The following is a 17,493-nucleotide window of genomic DNA, read 5'->3' as shown; positions in this document are numbered from 1 at the left end:
CAACAGTTTCACGACAAACTGTGACTTTTGGAAATTATTTTTTAAGATTGACAAACATCATATGTGTAATTCATGGCACAATTCAAACGGGATTGAAAGATACGTTTTCTCCCCCCATTGACTTCAATACATACTTTTTCCAAAATAAGGTCCCATGGGTAGATGTAGATGGGCGGGACTTCGCCTCTCTATATATACACACTAAAACAAATGCATCTTGATTATTCCAGTTGGACTTGAAATCATTTTCCTACAACAAAAACTTGACGAATCAGATCACGTAAAAAAATGCTACAATCAAATACAAAGCTATGAGCAGTGGATTGCATAGCACAACAAAAACAACAGATATCCTTCCATGTGGGATATCCCTCTGTGGGAATAAAATAAAGGTATTCTGATTCTGATGGAAATTACTGCAACTCTCTTGAGCAAAATGTGTTATGTCTTTGTATCAAGCCCCCCTCCTCTCCCTTGGGTTTTTTGTTTATTACTGAAATAGCATGAGCATGTTGCGATTTTAACACAAAGTCGACCGTCTGTCACCACCATCTGCCATAAAGCGTTCTCCCTCTGTGCTGCAAAGCAACGCGGCAGATTTCCCGCCAATCTGACACTGTGGCAATTTCTGTTGGTGTGTCAACACAAAACACACATAGCTGTTATACTATGTTTGTGGGGCAGATCCATGGCGTAGTGTGTGTTTACCTGAGCAGACGGAGCTCGGCCAGCAGCATGGGGTTACTGCCGCCTTTCTCCGGGCTGGCCTGGCACGCTGCGTCATGCTCCACACGGAGACTCTTGATCTCTGCCAAGATCTCTCTGGGAAAGGAAAACACATACAACATGGTCAGCTAAGGGTGGGCAGAGTTACATGACTGAGCAGACTGAAGAGACAAACAAGAACACACCCAAGCTTCTGCAGGCTTTCACAGAATATATGGAGGAATGTACGTGTTGGAACTAGAGAATACACTTTAAAGCCTGACAAGCAGTGGCATTAAGACGCACAAACCAAAACAAAATGCATACTGTATACGTAGAGAGTAGACAAATGTGATATGGTTTTTGTATACATGAGTGATTGTGAAGATTAAACACTAATTTATTGTTTAGGTGTCTTTTAATAAGCAGGTAGTCATATCATTAGCTAGAACTAGTTTATGGACATAAACGCGAGTGAAGTCTAATCTGACGGGAGAGAGAGAGATCAGCTGCTGCTGACGAGTTGACACGCAGCTCTGCATGATCACATGCAGCGGTGAGCGGAACAAAACACACACTTCAGGTTAGAATATCACACGTAGCTATTTGAATGACCTCTCAAACTACCGTAACTAGTTATAGATATGTTTAGTTTGACTGTCGGGTCACTCATTACTGATCCTCGAGCTGCATGAGACTGACGGGCTGTCAGGAGAGGGAGAGAGCGCTCCGTTTATTATTCCCGTGTTATTATAAGTTACTGTTCACTTTTGAATAGTTAATCTACTATTATTAGTTTAATATCGAATCATATCATTTTGTTTTAAAGCTCAATACATAACAAAGAAGACCTTTGACCGACACTTTTCTCATTTTGTCCGGAAGATTTAAACTTTATTAACGGACAGCGCGGCCTCCTGTCCGCTTTATGGACTTTGATATGGGCTGAATGACTGGTGTTTACATGCTTGCGTGCTTCTTTTCTCCTTTGTATTCTATGCTGCGTAATTGTGTTTTTTGTTCATGTTTCAAGTGTGCAGGACAGGGGAATAGGTTGATGTTTTATTTGGGCTGTGGATGTGTATTCATTCATTCTTTTTTTTTTTTATGTTTTGTTGTGTTCTCACCATGTGTGTGGAAACGGCCCGTCCACACAGCGGCGTGCGTTGAAGCTTCAACGCTTCTGCCCATTCACTTTGAATGGGGTGACGTCACGCTTCGCCGAACTGCATTGTGGGGAGCGTAGCTACGCGTTGCTCGCGTCAAAAGTTGAACCATGTTGAACCACGTTCAACTTTTGAAGCTTCGACGGAAGCGTCAGCCAATCAAATCCCGTTTATGAAAATCTGCCAGTACAACTGCTAGCCAATCAAACCGCGTGTATTCTGCGAGAGCCATACCGCAGGTCATTTCTATGTTCCATAAAATGGAGGAGAAAATAATCATTGCGGTAGTGAAACGGAGGCGCTATCTAGGACGCTCCAAAAAGTACTAAGTTCCTGAGTTTTTGTTACACAGAAGTATCTTTGAAGTCTTAACACCTCGGACGTTACATTGGTTACATTAAGAAACTCTGTTCCCTTCACAGTTAAAAACACAACAAAACTGTGCGACATGCTTACGAGAACATGAGGAAACACAAAAAAGGATTTAATCAAAATGAATAACTCGTCCGCTATTCCCACATATTCTACCTGTTTTTGCACTCCAGCTGAGCAATGAGTTCCCTCTTCTGTTTGTTCACATCAAAGTTAATGCTCCGGTTAGGAATTACCTGAAGGGAAATAAAAGACAGAGTTAATGGAGCTCACTGACCGTGGGTTGATAATTCATCCTGTAACATTCAAAAGGTGATGTTAGTTAGAGACTGTGCGTCAGAGCTCGGTGCACACAGAACTTCCCAGCTGTGTATTTATATGTGTGTTGTCGACTCACTGCTGCGCTGTCAGTTTCTGCCAGTCGGGAGGTGTAGCGGGCGATCAGTTTGTGCTCCTCGTCTGCTCTGCTGGGACTGTCCGCACTGTCCACAACACACACACTCATTTGAATACTTGATTTGGTTCCAGAAATGATATTACATAAGACAGGGAATCAAATATATCGGGGCTAAGCAGCACAGAACACTTAAGGGTACACATAGCATCTCCACACACACACACACACACACACACACACACACACACACACACACACACACACACACACACACACACACACACACACACACACACACACACACACACACACACACACACACACACACACACACACACACACACACACACACACACACACACACACACACACACACACACACACACACACACACACACACACACACACACACACACACACACACACACACACACACACACACACACACACACACACACACACACACACTTTTTTGTATCCTTTATTCTATTTTAATAAATACTTCTTAATTTGAAACCGCATTAAAAACAGATCCACTTCAAAAGACAGTCCCTTGATTTAACTCTAAAGACGTGTTATAAGAATCTAGCATGTAAAATGGAGACAGTTCATAACAAGCTGCAAGCCCACAGCTTGAGATGATTTACACATATATTTATTTTGTTAATGCTCTTCACTATAATGATCCTAAACCACACTGGATACACCTTGTCTAGTCTAGGGTCTAACTGCCCTGTACTCTCACCTGGGGCTCTGCAGGCGATTCACGTACGCAGCGATCAAAGCGTGTTCCTCGTTCATACGCTGAGCCGCTGCCAAACTGGAGACAGGAAACAAACTTGTTTACGCTGTGAATTTAAGCTACTACTTAATTAGTAAATATCACAGAAATATTGAAATATTGCATTGATTTTTATACAATTGAAAGTAATGTTTTACTTTCTGTATGCATTATGTATCAGCACGCTCTTTTGCTGTCATTTTGCTCACAGCACAGTCAAAAAGACTTCATGTAATATGTATTTATAAAATATATTATAAAAATGTTTAGACTTTGGCTCGATAGAATCCTTGAATCATTTACATCTTGCTGTTTTCATTACTCAACCAGCTGGATGGAAATACGTTTCAAATGTCTAACTTAAACTGAAACTACAAAACCATTTTTTTTTTATCTACCGGTAATTCCAAAAAGGAAATTGACAAAACTGGTAAAGTGTTTGCAGTGGGAATTAGTCATTTTTACCAGGAACGAGGGAGTGAAGCAATCCATTAAAAACCCCATTGATGTTGACTGAAGCAAGTCACTACCTCTGATATAACCTGTGGCTTAAAAGTCCAGAAAATGCAAACTTCTTTTAAGACAGAACAAAATATGACAAAACGCGTAACAGGATTTTTTTTCACTCTTCGTGTATTTACCTCTTTGAGGACTCGGGCACTTGTGAGGACAGCAACATGGCTTCACTGGTGTTCCCAATGGGGCGACAGGGGCTGCATAGACACAAACAAACACACATATACAATGTATTAGAACCTATTATCAACAGTTCAAACATTACATTACATTGCATTTAAGTGAGTTATTATTAAAACACAAATTCCTGCCTGACAGAAAACACACATTCTTACACTCACACTCTCTCTCACGGGATTTTGAGTGCAATCATGCAATAGCGAATTGTTCTAGTCTGAGCAAACACAGACAGGGCAAAGATCACCAGAGGGAGGGAGAGAGAGAAAGAGAGAATGTATACCAAGGGAATCGAAAAAATACAGAATTTCAGGAAAAATTAAAGTTTGAGAGAGGAATAAACCTGACGCAGCATCATAACTGTAAACATACTCACAACTGTGATACTTGCAATCCTCTCTCTGTGTGCTGGCCTGATAATATGCTCAGTGCTGGAGGTCTGTAATGATGACCCGGTCTGCTGATGTTTGAATATCAAACCACCACTTAGGGGCGGAGCACCCAACGTGAAACGCTCTAGAGGCGGGACTTGTGAGATCCTGTGTTATTTGAGGTTTATGCGTGCATGCAACTGGCCAATAGACTGCGACTTGGATGTTTCACTTTCTTTAATGAACAACATTCCTATACTACAACAACCTTTATCCGCCTGAAATTAAATCAGTTTTATTGTGTATAAAACTTTAAAGGAATGGCAACATATTAAAAAAAGTTTTGTTGCTGATCATTACAAGAACATTGTAATTAAGAACGAACAAAATAGGTGCTAAAGAATTTTGTTGTCAACTATTTTTCTTATTTAACTTCAGTAACCTTGACTCAAAGTACCATGTAACATTGTTTCCATACATACTGCTGAGATAACATTTCAATGTATACTGCCACCACATGTGAGACCGTGTTACTTTTGCTCATCAGGGGCATTTACAGGGTGAATGCACATCAAATACAATTTACTTACAAAAATCATAAGCAGGAAAGAAAAAGCGTAAATATTGAATGGAGGTCAAATACTAATCCTTTACTATTAATATATTGGAATGTATATCTAAGAAGTAGCATAAGTAACACATGCCGAGAAGTAAGTGGAATAACTAGCCATAGCCAACATTAGGCACTGGTTGAACCCTGCCAATAAACACCTGATGCTTCTTCCTTTTAGATCCAACGTTTCATTTTGACCACTCTTTGTGAAAAGCATTAGTGTGTGAGTTTGTGAGTTCTTACACTATGTTGGAGAGGTTGAGGGTCCGCTCAGGTTCCTCTGGGTAAATAGGATGGGGGGGCTCTCTGGACGACACACAGCCCAGAGTCCTGCTCAGGGCTCGACTAAGCTTCGTCGCTGAAGATTTCTACAAACAAAAACAAAGAGAAAAATAAATATCAGGTCAACATTCAGAAGCTGTGTATTTTTAATGACACTGATGAAAAGTGCTTTGCAATCCTGGCGTGAAGCAGATAAACTGAGAATATAAATGAGCCCAAAACTGAATCCTGTTGTAAATGATATGTAAAGCCTGCTGAGGATTATAAGGATGGGTTTCCTGTGATAAGAAGATTGTGTTGGACAGGCAGGAGCTGCACCAGAGATTTATCCCTGAATCACTAATGAGAGAAATTATGCCAGGTTTGGAAATTAATATTTCATCAACTTTGTTTCCATCTGTTAATAAATTAATCCCTCATTAAAAACATTTTCGCCCTTCAGTTTTCTTTTGGGGATATAAGTATGATTTAATGGATTGTAACATTTTCACTCTGATAATGTTACAATTTATCAAGGGGTATTTGCAAGTTCTGGATGCATTGAAATAACACACACACACACACACACACACACACACACACACACACACACACACACACACACACACACACACACACACACACACACACACACACACACACACACACACACACACACACACACACACACACACACACACACACACACACACACACACACACACACACACACACACACACACACACACACACACACACACACACACACACACACACACACACACTGCCCCCTGGTGTGCTGAATGAGTAACCAGACAGTGACTCACCCAGGAGGAGTGCTCCTTCATCTGATGCTGGTTGCTATGAGAGCTGCTGGCGTTGCCGTGCCAGAAGCAGTTCTGGCAGAGCTGATAACCACGGCAACGGAGGCAGCGATAGCGGAACCCCGTCATGCCGTTGCCACGACAATAGGAGCATGACACGGGATGATGGACTGAGAGAAAGAGCGAGAGAGAAGAGCACGGGTCCGTCATCAAAAGTCTTTCAAAGGCGAGTTTCAGAAGTTCACTTTCATTCATTTGTTTAAATTATACTTTTAAATAAAAAATCTTTGAAAGTGTTTAACATTTTTATTTATTATATGCTACAAATTATATTATGTTCTGTGTGTGTGTTTGTGTGTGTGTGTGTGTGTGTGTGTGTGTGTGTGTGTGTGTGTGTGTGTGTGTGTGTGTGTGTGTGTGTGTGTGTGTGTGTGTGTGTGTGTGTGTGTGTGTGTGTGTGTGTGTGTGTGTGTGTGTACCATGCTCCACGTTGGCCATGCGGTGCAAGAGGGGCAGCCAGACAAGACACGGAGGAGGGTCATTCACGATGTCCAGGAACATGTTGAGCATCACCCTCTTCTACAGAAACAACATTTAGAAATTCAGGGACAGGAAATAAGTGACTAAAAAAAAGAAAACATCCCTATCATTAGATCTGATACATGTGTTTTTAGCACTGCGCAGAGGAAATGGGTTGTTGCAAAAACACGGTCAACATTTTAATAGCTGTATTAGAGGTAACATCTAAGAAAAGGAAAATAAAGTGAACTGTAAACTATGAAATAATTCCTCATAATAGAAGTGGAGGAGGTGTGTGAGCGGACCTGTTGCGGGAAGCATGAGCGTGCCAAGGTGTGTGTGTAGCCAAAGGACGGTCCTTCATGAGCAGCGGTGGGCAGCTTGAGAGCCTCCCTCAGAAAAGAATCAAACTTGGACAAAACCAACACGCCATTGGAGTCCGATACCTGAGAGAACACATCTACAAGCACAACAAATACATGAGTTATACATACATTTACTGACTATTCATCCCAACCATAACCATAACCAAACTAAATGGTAGCATAATTCTATTTTAACATACAGCAAACAGCAGCATAGACATGTTTTCCAATTTATTTTCCAAAACAATATTTCTTTCTCACGTTTTTTTCTCATAAATGTAAAATGATAGATCTGATATAAGTATGATTTAATGGATCGTAACATTTTCACTCTGATAATGTTACAATTGATCAAGGGGGTATTTGCAAGTTCTGGATGCATTGAGATAATCTGTTTTTATAGTAAAACGCTATCAACCGGTACTCACAGCGGAGTTTATCAATCAGTTTCCCGCCACACAGTATGGCCAGCATCGCCTTCACAGAGAGCACCGTCAGGCGGCTGTCAGGCTCACTGAAACAAACACAAATACAAGTATTAGTATAGCATATGTGACCTTCACTTTCACATGTTCAAAGGATCACATTTCTTTCTTCAACATCCACACATGTCCGTGTATTGACCTGTCAATGGCGGCCAGTAGGAACTCGACTAACAGGACGGCGCTCTCTCTCTGGTTGATGTTGTGAGTGGTGGGCAGGCGCTTGCTGAGCTGGTTGAACAGCGAGAACACCAAGTTCTCCAGTCGGGTCACCGAGATACCAGCGTTCAGCTCCACCGCGTTCAGACCGGCGTCCCGCACCGCCTCTATCACATTGTAAATGTCGATCAGATGCACTGGAATGAGACGAAAACAGTCAGTCAAATATTCACACATAGTGACTTGAGTGTATTTTAACATATTAAAACGACACAGTTGTTGTGACGGCTGATGTTTTTCCTTTATTCTGCCAAGTCAACAGAAAGTAACTCAATTTAAAATATCTCACACAGACAAGCTGCTTTATATCAAAGTTATTTGACATTAACATCTCTGTATTGGCAATTTGAAGTATAAAACAAGTGCAAAAAAACCCCCACAAAAACAGCAACAGATACAATTCAACATCAACTAATGTTCCCCTGCAGAAGCAGACCTGGCAGGACTTACAGTTGCATCTCTTCTGGATGAACCTGATCTTACAGGCTGTTCGATATGTAGAGAGAACGATGGCATCCAAGTTCTGCTCCCCTGTGACAAAAGAACACGATGTTTACAAACTCTGCTGGGTAAGAGGGGGACATGTCATCCATCTCAAAAGATAACCACTCAGAATGAACATCGATCTTCAGCATGCTAGATATGAAGTTATGGATATGGAGTTATGCACGTGAAGGCCTTTTGGAACCAGAACAATAAAGGAAAGGAAATTAAATGAATGAAAGAAGAACATCCTGGGTGCCGTGCAAAGGCCATGTTAAGCTTACATTGGGGGGTCAAGGGTTACTCACCAAGCTCTACGAGGATATGTCTCCCCTCTGTTTCTGCCACTGGAGTCCCCCTCCCTCTGTCTCTCTGCCCCCCCTCCTCCATCACCATCCTGCACAAAAGATAAAACAGCAGGAAAAACTCAGCACCTGGGATTCCATCTATTCAAACGCATTCAAAATTGTAATGAAAAACGAACTATTTTAGGTTTTTTACAAATCTAGATTCAATGTCCTTTTCATCTGCAGTCCCGGTCTTGTGTTACTATATGTTTTGTAAATGTATGAGCATTGTTTGACTCAATGCATTTCTGTTTTGGTCTTTCATAAGAAATATGGGCAACAATGACCAACAGCAATCAATGCTAGTAATGTTCTCTCCCATGTTTCTGGTGGATTTGAATTGTTCAACTTTTTATTAAAAAGTGACTTCAAAATCAGATAAGCCTTGGATGGAAACCTCAAGTGAGTAAATAGGTTGAGCGCACACTGACAGACCGGGCACTGTGTAACTGTGACTTTTATTTTTACACACAGCACTACTGTATGCATACCGACACACACAGCCGCACACACTAACTACAGGCAGCAGCTCAGAGTCAAATTCAGGGCCACCAGAGGATGAGCTGAGTGCTCGGTAAATAAACACATTAATGAGAGCAGCTGAGGAAATCTGATCTGCAGGCTGGCATTTACACAACTTAACAAGGGCACAGAGATAAAGAGAGGAAGGGCGGACTGTAACAGATAGAAAGAAAGAAAGACCAGAAGAAAGAAAGAAAGAAAGAAAGAAAGAAAGAAAAAAAGGAAGAAAGAAGGAAAGAAAAGAAGGAATGAAGTAATGAAGTAATTAAAGAATAAAAAAGAGAAACAATAAAAATGCCTATGCCTTTTAAAGGTCCCATGTCATGGCCATTTCTACTGATCATAATTCCATTGTTGAGGTCTACTAAAATACATTTATATTGTGCGATTTTCCAAACTCACATTGGTTTCTCATACAGCATCTCTGTATAGCAGGGCTGCCAACATTTGAAGATTTTTTTTTTTAAATATTGAAGTTAAAAGCATCAACCTGGTGCATTTTGAGAGCAACATTAAGAGATCTATGGATATATCTCTCTTAGTCTGACAGGAGAGAGCTCTCCCTCTCCTTGTTTTAGAAACAGCTTCTATCCGTTAGCGCAGCTAGCTAACCATTTGCTAACAACAACAATGCAAATAGTGAGTTTGGTTGAAATATACTGTATAATAGTAAAGTTATTGAAGATGATGCCATATTTATTGAAGATGTTACATTATAAATATTCCCCAAAATTATTCAAAAGCATATTCTTCCAAACTCCTTGCTGTAGTATGACACACAGGAGACTATTGATGTGTGTAGTGAGTTTGGTGGTAATAAGCTGTATAATAGTGATTGAATATTATTGTATTCTCTTTTTTCGGAGTTGCACTTTGCAGACGGTCCCTGAGCACTCGTTTCTTCTCCGGCTGCGGATAGAGACCAATGTAATGTGTCCAGCTCGGAGGACGGCGCGTATTGGCTTTTTTTTAAATCAAAATGTGATTGTAGTTTGTTGTCAACCTTACCACGGTACTTAGGAGACGTACTTTGTGTCTGAATAACGTTTTGTTCATGAGTTATTGATCCGTGAAATCTGAATCTCCCAATAGCGTTCCAACTTTACTGAACTAAGCCAGAAGACCTAATTTCTCATTTCGTAGACCGCTCGGTTTGCTGTTCCTTCACTTTATTTTTATATTTATATTTATATACATTTATTTTGGACGAAAACTTAGCGTGAGGAAAGGCAGGTGTGGCGTGAGTGCGTGAGATATGGGTTAATTGTGTGACTCTCACGCTCAATGCGTGAGTGTTGGCAGCCCTGCTGTATAGCATGTGTATTCACTCTCTGTCCTAAACGGCTTTTTGGAGCTCCTGCCCCCCCCCCCCTCCCTGTGAGCCCAGTGCCGTCTGCGAGACAGCGAGACACAGTGAAACCCAGCCCGAACACACACACCCGCAGCCTGGCTGGGAGTTTGTGTGTGTGCCCAGGCTGAGTTCCGCAGTGTCTCGCTGACCCCACACCAGTGAGCCAGCTCACAGTGTCCCGCTCCTCGCAGCAGCGAGCCTCGCAACGTCCCGTCAAGTATGTGTGTGAGGAATTCCGCGGAGTGGTCCAAACGTAACGGCTCCGCGGACGTTACGTCACTATACCCGAAATACGTCACAGAACCCAGGAAGTAAACAATGGAAAAAGAGAAATCTCCAACGAGGCGTTCTGGGGCAATATAGACAGGTCTCTTCTGTGTTAGAGTTTTACTCGCTACAGGGTGTACTTTGAGGGTTTGTGGCTCTGCAGACCGTTTACATGCAGAAAAACCTTCATAACACACAAGGGGACGGGTGATAACCAGAAAAGCATGACATGGGACCGTTAATGGTTTTACTTTAAAAACCACAAGTACAAGACAAACTAGGAGGAAAATTCCGACAGAGAAATCGGAGAAAGAAAGAAAGAAAGCGAGGAATTAAAACAAAAAAAATTAGTATGAAGGAAGGAAGAATACAAAAATAAAGTTAGCTGTAAACCACTGCTGTCAGGTAACACTGCAGGATATCAGTCGCCATGGTAACAGTTACACTAAACCACTGAAGTGACACGCACACAAATATTTGCATTCCTTGTATAAATGTGGTGACAAGGAAGCCAACCCCCAACTCACACACACACACACACACACACACACACACACACACACACACACACACACACACACACACACACACACACACACACACACACACACACACACACACACACACACACACACACACACACACACACACACACACACACACACACACACACACACACACACACTCCTTAAGAAATTGGCACTTGCACACAATGCGCAGACACACACACACACACACACACACACACATTCCAGAGGGGATTTGAAAGCTTCCCAGGAGACTTCATGCTTCATCCAGACAAAGGAAAGATTCCTCCTTTCAAACACCCGCTCTTTCAGAGACACACACACTCTCTCTCTCTCTCTCTCTCTCTCTTACAATCACACACTCTGCATACAGCTGTTTGATCTCTAAAAGCTGCTGATACTACCAGTCAGTTAAGTGTAACTTTCTCTATTATGTTCAAAATATTATCTGGACAACTTATAGCAACAGCCATGCCACTCCTTCAAAATGCCCTTGAGTGAGACACCAGAAACACACTCTGCAACCTTTGTTAGAGCCTAGAGGACATCTCATGTTACCAGACCAAAAAGTGCTCAATATCTCAGACATATTTGATAAAAAAACTGGGGTACACAGATACATCAGGAGCTGAGCTAGGAGAGAGAGATATTTTACATGTGCAGCTCTGATTTGAGACTTGTTTTCTGAGTTTACAACTATAAAAGGAGAAATCCGGTTTTATTGTTATCCATGTGTTTGGGAACGCCTGAGGTCATCAATTTTCATATTTTATTTTCAACCAAAACCAACAGTCCAAATGAAAAGATATTTAGATGATTTCATAAAAACAAGCAGAGTAGCACATCCAAACCTTTAGAAAGCTGTTACCATTATTTGCTTGGTGTTTTTGGCTTGATTCCTTTAAATAACTTTGTTTCTTCTTCAAAAAGTTGCCAGTTAATTGTATGAAACATCTTACTCACTGAATCATGTTACAGAACAATAATCAGATAGTGTGCTTGTTTGGCAGTGCAGTTCTGGGTCTGCACAGGAAATAGAGTGGGTCTTAGATTGGCATCATCATTTGAAATGCAACTTGGGGGAAAACAAATGTCCCCAGGATAAATAAAGTTGCAAACTGGGACACGCTGACTCCTTCATAGCAGGAGAATTAAAAGACCTGCCAGCCGTGACCATAGCCTCCTGCAGATCTTAAGAACCGAGTGTTAAATCTCGAGTATGTGTCCCCTTGCCAACACTGACCTCAATTACAGAGAAGTCCTTGAACAAGGGAGATCAATTATTAAGTGTTAAAGCAATGGTTTGACCTTTTGGGAAACACGCTGTCAGATTCCAGCAAGCAAATGAGTTTTCCTAAATGGTGAACTAGTCCTTTAAAGAAGCTGAACAGGTGGTTGCATGTGAGTCCAGCAAAATGTGTCGATGCCGCAGTTTTATAGAGACTCATTATAGATTTATCGAAGAGTTTTGGACGTTACAAAAGCCACAAAAAGAGCCTCCCCTTAGATCACCAGTTACCACCCTGGACCCCCATGGTGAGTAATTGTTATTTCCAGCCTCAGTGATAACTACACCCCGTCTGTCTATGTCTGTCTGTTGGTGTAAAGTTGACATGGGGGAACATTTGGTCGGTGAGGTTTGCTTCCTATTTTAACTCTGCAAGCTTTAAACTATCTTAGATATAATTATCCTTCCCGCAATTACCTCCAACTGAGTCAGAGGGCCAGGAACTGCCTGGCTGCCGTTTTCCCAATCACTGGGTCAAAGGAAAAAAGGTTGGGCACAGGAATGACATCCAAATATTGGATAAAAGTGATGACCAACTCAAACAGACTTTTACCCAGGTACCTGTTTCATAAATAAATGGTGTTGCCTGTAGCAACCTTACCAAAGTTAACTCAAAATAATAAGAGTAGGTCAAATCAAGCTCAATGTTATTGGAGGTAAACACATCATTATCCTGAAACCATTCAAGTTACAGTTAGATATTTCAGGCTGGACTATTTGACGAAGATGGCAGAAAATACAATGTTTTAGTTATGACAATTGTGAACATTTTTAGGCTGTTAAAAAACATAAAGTCATTGCATTATTTGGGACGGTAGAAGAGACATTTCTTTGGATTACATATCGAGTTGATAATGACATAGATAGTGTAAACTAAATATGTTCTGCGACCAAAATGTAACATCTAACTTTCATTGACTAAAAACACACAGAGGGTTAAAGTTGTAAGACGATAACACAGAGGGGAGCTCAAACATCGCCCTGGTAACGACCCGTCAATCACAGGGAATCCCGCCCTAGAGCACACCCAGCTTTATTGTTCTTTTAACTCTAATTTACTAAATAAACACCATGCTGTATTGGAGAAGACTTGGACCTAGCAATTAAGACCATAAAGTCATTAGGAAAATGTTTACTGAGGTAATAAATCAAGTAAAGAAGATTTTTTCTCAAAGACTTCTACACATCAGGAGCAGTGGAAATTCCATTTTCAGACCTTGAAGTTGCTGCCTGATAAAGAGCTTTGTGGACAAATCAAACAACTGTATTCGTGAATCGTAAGCAGTGAACATCTAGATTTGTTGTCACTTATCGGTGTATAGAAATGCCTCCACACACTTAATGGAAAATCCCAGGTTTTAGCAACAGATGTCTGACAGAGTACTTCATTTGTGCCGTGTCTCGGTTTTGCAAAGTTAAGTACAGAAGACAAGAGGAAGAGAACAAAGTGAACGGAAGTGGAGAAAGGTATAAGCATGTGTTTGTGTGGGTGGCAATGCACACTGCCCTGTTGCACCGTGGTGCTTTATTATGGCTGACATTTGCTGAGCTTTACCGAAACAAACAGCACACACACTCCTGAGAGGACACACTTTCAGTCACACAACACTTCTGGCTTGAGATGGTTTTAGAAAACAGAGTTGAATGCTTACATGTTCAGTGTGTGTGAGTGTCAGATACTAGAACATATACTGCATCAGACACTACATAAGTGTGTGTGTGTGTGTGTGTGTGTGTGTGTGTGTGTGTGTGTGTGTGTGTGTGTGTGTGTGTGTGTGTGTGTGTGTGTGTGTGTGTGTGTGTGTGTGTGTGTGTGTGTGTGTGTGTGTGTGTGTGTGTGTGTGTGTGTGTGTGTGTGTGTGTGTGTGTGGTCATACCTTTCTGTGTCAGGGGGTCACACAGGACAGAGGAGCTTTAATAATGGAGGGTCTGGAGAAGAGAAGAGAGAGCCATTTGAAAAGTCTTTTCAGTCTGTAGACAATAATGTCAAAAGTTCTTTGTGGATAGCGAAGGACACACAGAAAACACAACCGGTCGGGTACACACTTTCCCACATCTCTATACATTTTGTAGACCTATAAACATAAATGTTTCTATAAATACATGCTTGTTATTTATTGTTTGTTGTCACAGCTGATGGGATCGTCTCTAAAAACAGCTCACATCCTTTAATAGTGCATATTTATGTTACATTAAATCGTTTTTTGTATTTATGACTGATGCATTGCCGTTTCTTCTGAATGAAAGACTTTAACTGGTAGTATTTCATATCAGCCATCACGGATATTAATCATTTTCTTAAAACCAGGGCATGAGAAAGCAACAGATCACAAAGTACACCCTCTACTTATGAAACAGTCACGCTTGTCATTTTAAGTTACTCCTTAACACAGGAATTTCGATAATTTCAGGTTATTACATTTATTAAAGTCAATCCAAACCAAGTTCTTCAACTTTTTGACATATGCCCAGAAACAAGTTTTGAGCATTTGGAAATAATTATTCAGTTTTTTGAGGAAAAATATTAGAACAGACAGCAAATGCTGAACCGCTGCCAGGTGGCAACAAAACCCTCCCAAAAACAAAATATGATAATTATAAGGAACCGACATGGCAGTGTTTAACAAGCTCTCACAGCAGCAGAAGTCAACAACAAAGAATACAAAATAATGGTCCCACAGAGACTCTAACTCAAGCCTTAAGGATACAAACAAAAAAAACAGGATCATTATGCTCTTGCATTAGCCTATGTTAAGGCTAAATACATGCATACAGTACAGCTATAACAGATAGGTGTGAATGCAAAGACAACCTAAAGTAAATATAGTTATGTAAACTACATCAAGCCTGAATATCAGTCAAGCACATGACAACAGGAAGTCACATGCTGTCAGCGGGTGTCAAGCAAGACAGACAGATAGCTGATACAGTAAGTGAGTATTTGACTAGATCTTAAAATGCCACAACAACCAAAAAGCTGCAACACTTAACGCCAATAGCTGTGTTCAAATGTGTTTGCTATCACATTATCAGCAGACATGTTGACATATCAGTGACCAGAATTAAATGTTCCTGTTTGCATCTGGTTACCCTCAAACGCCACACTTGATAGAATCATCACATTGAAAAGTGTCAACATGCCACGAGATGTTCCGCTGTACTTTCATAACATGTTGCCCACTTCCACTCTTCTTCACACCAGTTAGATCAGGAGACCGAGCTTCAACAAAGCACTGAAAGACTTCTTTATTTTAAGTTTGGAATTCATACCTGATGTGTTTAGCGGAATAATCAATTAAGTATCAATCATTTTCAACTAACAACTACAAAAATCATGGAAGTCTCTGATATATCACAGCCTTTTGTGTCACTTGTATCGAGCATTGAATAAGGGAAATAGTGTGGCTGTAGTCTTAATACAAATTAAATACATCGATGATAATACAGAGATCGATCAATAATTCCATTATAATGATATTCATTATTTGCAGCCATTTATCTGAACATTAACCTATAGCCTTCTCAAGCTATCATGCATGACAGCATGATGCAAATATTATGACATTTAACGTCGTCAACATTTACTTATTCACTCTCTCCTCACTACACAGTGTTTGAGTGATCGTGTGTACTGTAGGAGGATTGCACATCAGTGCAGACTAGTCAGACCACCCAACCAGTGCACCTGTGCATTTACCACACGTACACACACACGCCCACACACACTCTCACAGTATCTCATCTGAGCAGTGTGTGTGCAGCCCGACACCTGAAGAAGGCAAATGTTCCTGAAAACAAATAAAAACTCTGTCTTACACACCTGTTCTTAAGAATCAGTTGCTCTCGGCCTAAAACGTGAAAGCTACAGTCTTCAAAACCACTCTGTCTTACGCCCACTCTCGACTCACCGGTGTGATCTGTGTGTGAATCCACAAAGCTCAAGGGTTGTTGGACAGAAGAAGCAACACAGCGAGGACACAAATACAGAAACAGGCGTCAGGCAGGCGAGGTGATATCAAAGAGGGGTAAGAGGGTGTTTACCACCCTCAGTCTGCACACCACACACACCATGCATGCCACATGATCACATGACCATTTGCAGCTGCTCGCTATTCTCACTATCAGCATGACATGAGCTGACCAGTGTGTGTGTGAGTGTGTGAGTGAGTGTGTGTGAGTTGTACATACTGTATGCACAGTATGCTGCAACTTTAGAAACTGACGTCACAAAAATACCTATGGGCTCCAATTATCCTCTAAATGCCTCTCTACTGTAACACACTAAATCGATGAAACTCATGGACAGGACAAACACGTTCCCTCTGAAAGCTCTTCTATTATAGGAATTTGGAAGCGTTGCAGCTGTCACCAGTGGTTTGCCTCAGTCTCAGATGTCCTGACCCATTTTTTTAGACATAATGGAGAACACATTTGAAGCCTTAATATCCTGAATTGATTCCAATCAGCTTTTTAGTAGTTGGCATGGTACTCTGGCTATCAATGGAGACTTAATACGGGCAACAAACTATTATTTATTGTTCTACGAATTCTTAACTTCTCTTAAAGCCTCTTTTAGAAACCTTTTCAACTGCATTGATTACAAGCAGGTTGAAGGGAAAGCAGAAGCCTCTCAATGCTTCTCCCATCTCTCCTTCCTGACCTTTGACCCCAGTGCTGCCAAAGAAAGAGCCCGACTGACCCGGCATGATCCCCGGGTTGTCACCAGGCAGGTAAAAACAGAAGCAAAACATCTCTGGTTACATGTTAAGGATGGACATCTAGCATGCCAGGGGTGTTGGGAGGACTAGGACTTTTACAGGTCCAGGATATTTAGCTATTCCACAAAAGATGGACTCTTTTGTGTTTGAAATGTATTCAAAAGCACCCTGAACCACCAGTAAAGATCTTCCACAAGAACAACATTTAAATTGTTGGTTTTT

General features: G+C 41.1%; 1 protein-coding gene across 8 annotated transcripts in view; it reads right to left on the bottom strand.

Moving 5' to 3' along the window:
* The window catches only part of LOC307016742 (dystrobrevin beta-like), a 29,703-nt gene that overhangs the window by 9,226 nt on the left and 2,984 nt on the right, over positions 1 to 17,493 (bottom strand). For 5 of the 8 annotated variants that reach the window (XM_079646036.1, XM_079646034.1, XM_079646035.1 and 2 more), the window contains exons 2-15: positions 14,431 to 14,482; positions 8,560 to 8,648; positions 8,219 to 8,299; positions 7,692 to 7,905; positions 7,496 to 7,581; positions 7,008 to 7,162; positions 6,663 to 6,762; positions 6,187 to 6,353; positions 5,342 to 5,466; positions 4,063 to 4,134; positions 3,386 to 3,460; positions 2,641 to 2,725; positions 2,400 to 2,479; positions 709 to 822 (exon numbers count right to left, since the gene is read on the bottom strand). In XM_079646036.1, the coding sequence (XP_079502162.1) occupies positions 709 to 822; positions 2,400 to 2,479; positions 2,641 to 2,725; positions 3,386 to 3,460; positions 4,063 to 4,134; positions 5,342 to 5,466; positions 6,187 to 6,353; positions 6,663 to 6,762; positions 7,008 to 7,162; positions 7,496 to 7,581; positions 7,692 to 7,905; positions 8,219 to 8,299; positions 8,560 to 8,647 (1,442 nt within the window). In that variant the 5' untranslated portion in view covers position 8,648; positions 14,431 to 14,482. The other 3 variants (XM_079646030.1, XM_079646031.1, XM_079646032.1) reach the window with 3 other exon arrangements.

Source organism: Notothenia rossii (genome assembly GCF_949606895.1).
Source record: "Notothenia rossii genome assembly, chromosome: 8".
In the NCBI taxonomy this organism is placed as follows: Eukaryota; Metazoa; Chordata; class Actinopteri; order Perciformes; family Nototheniidae; genus Notothenia; species Notothenia rossii.
Note: the sequence above shows the minus strand (reverse complement) of the source record. Positions and strands in the feature narration are given on the sequence as shown.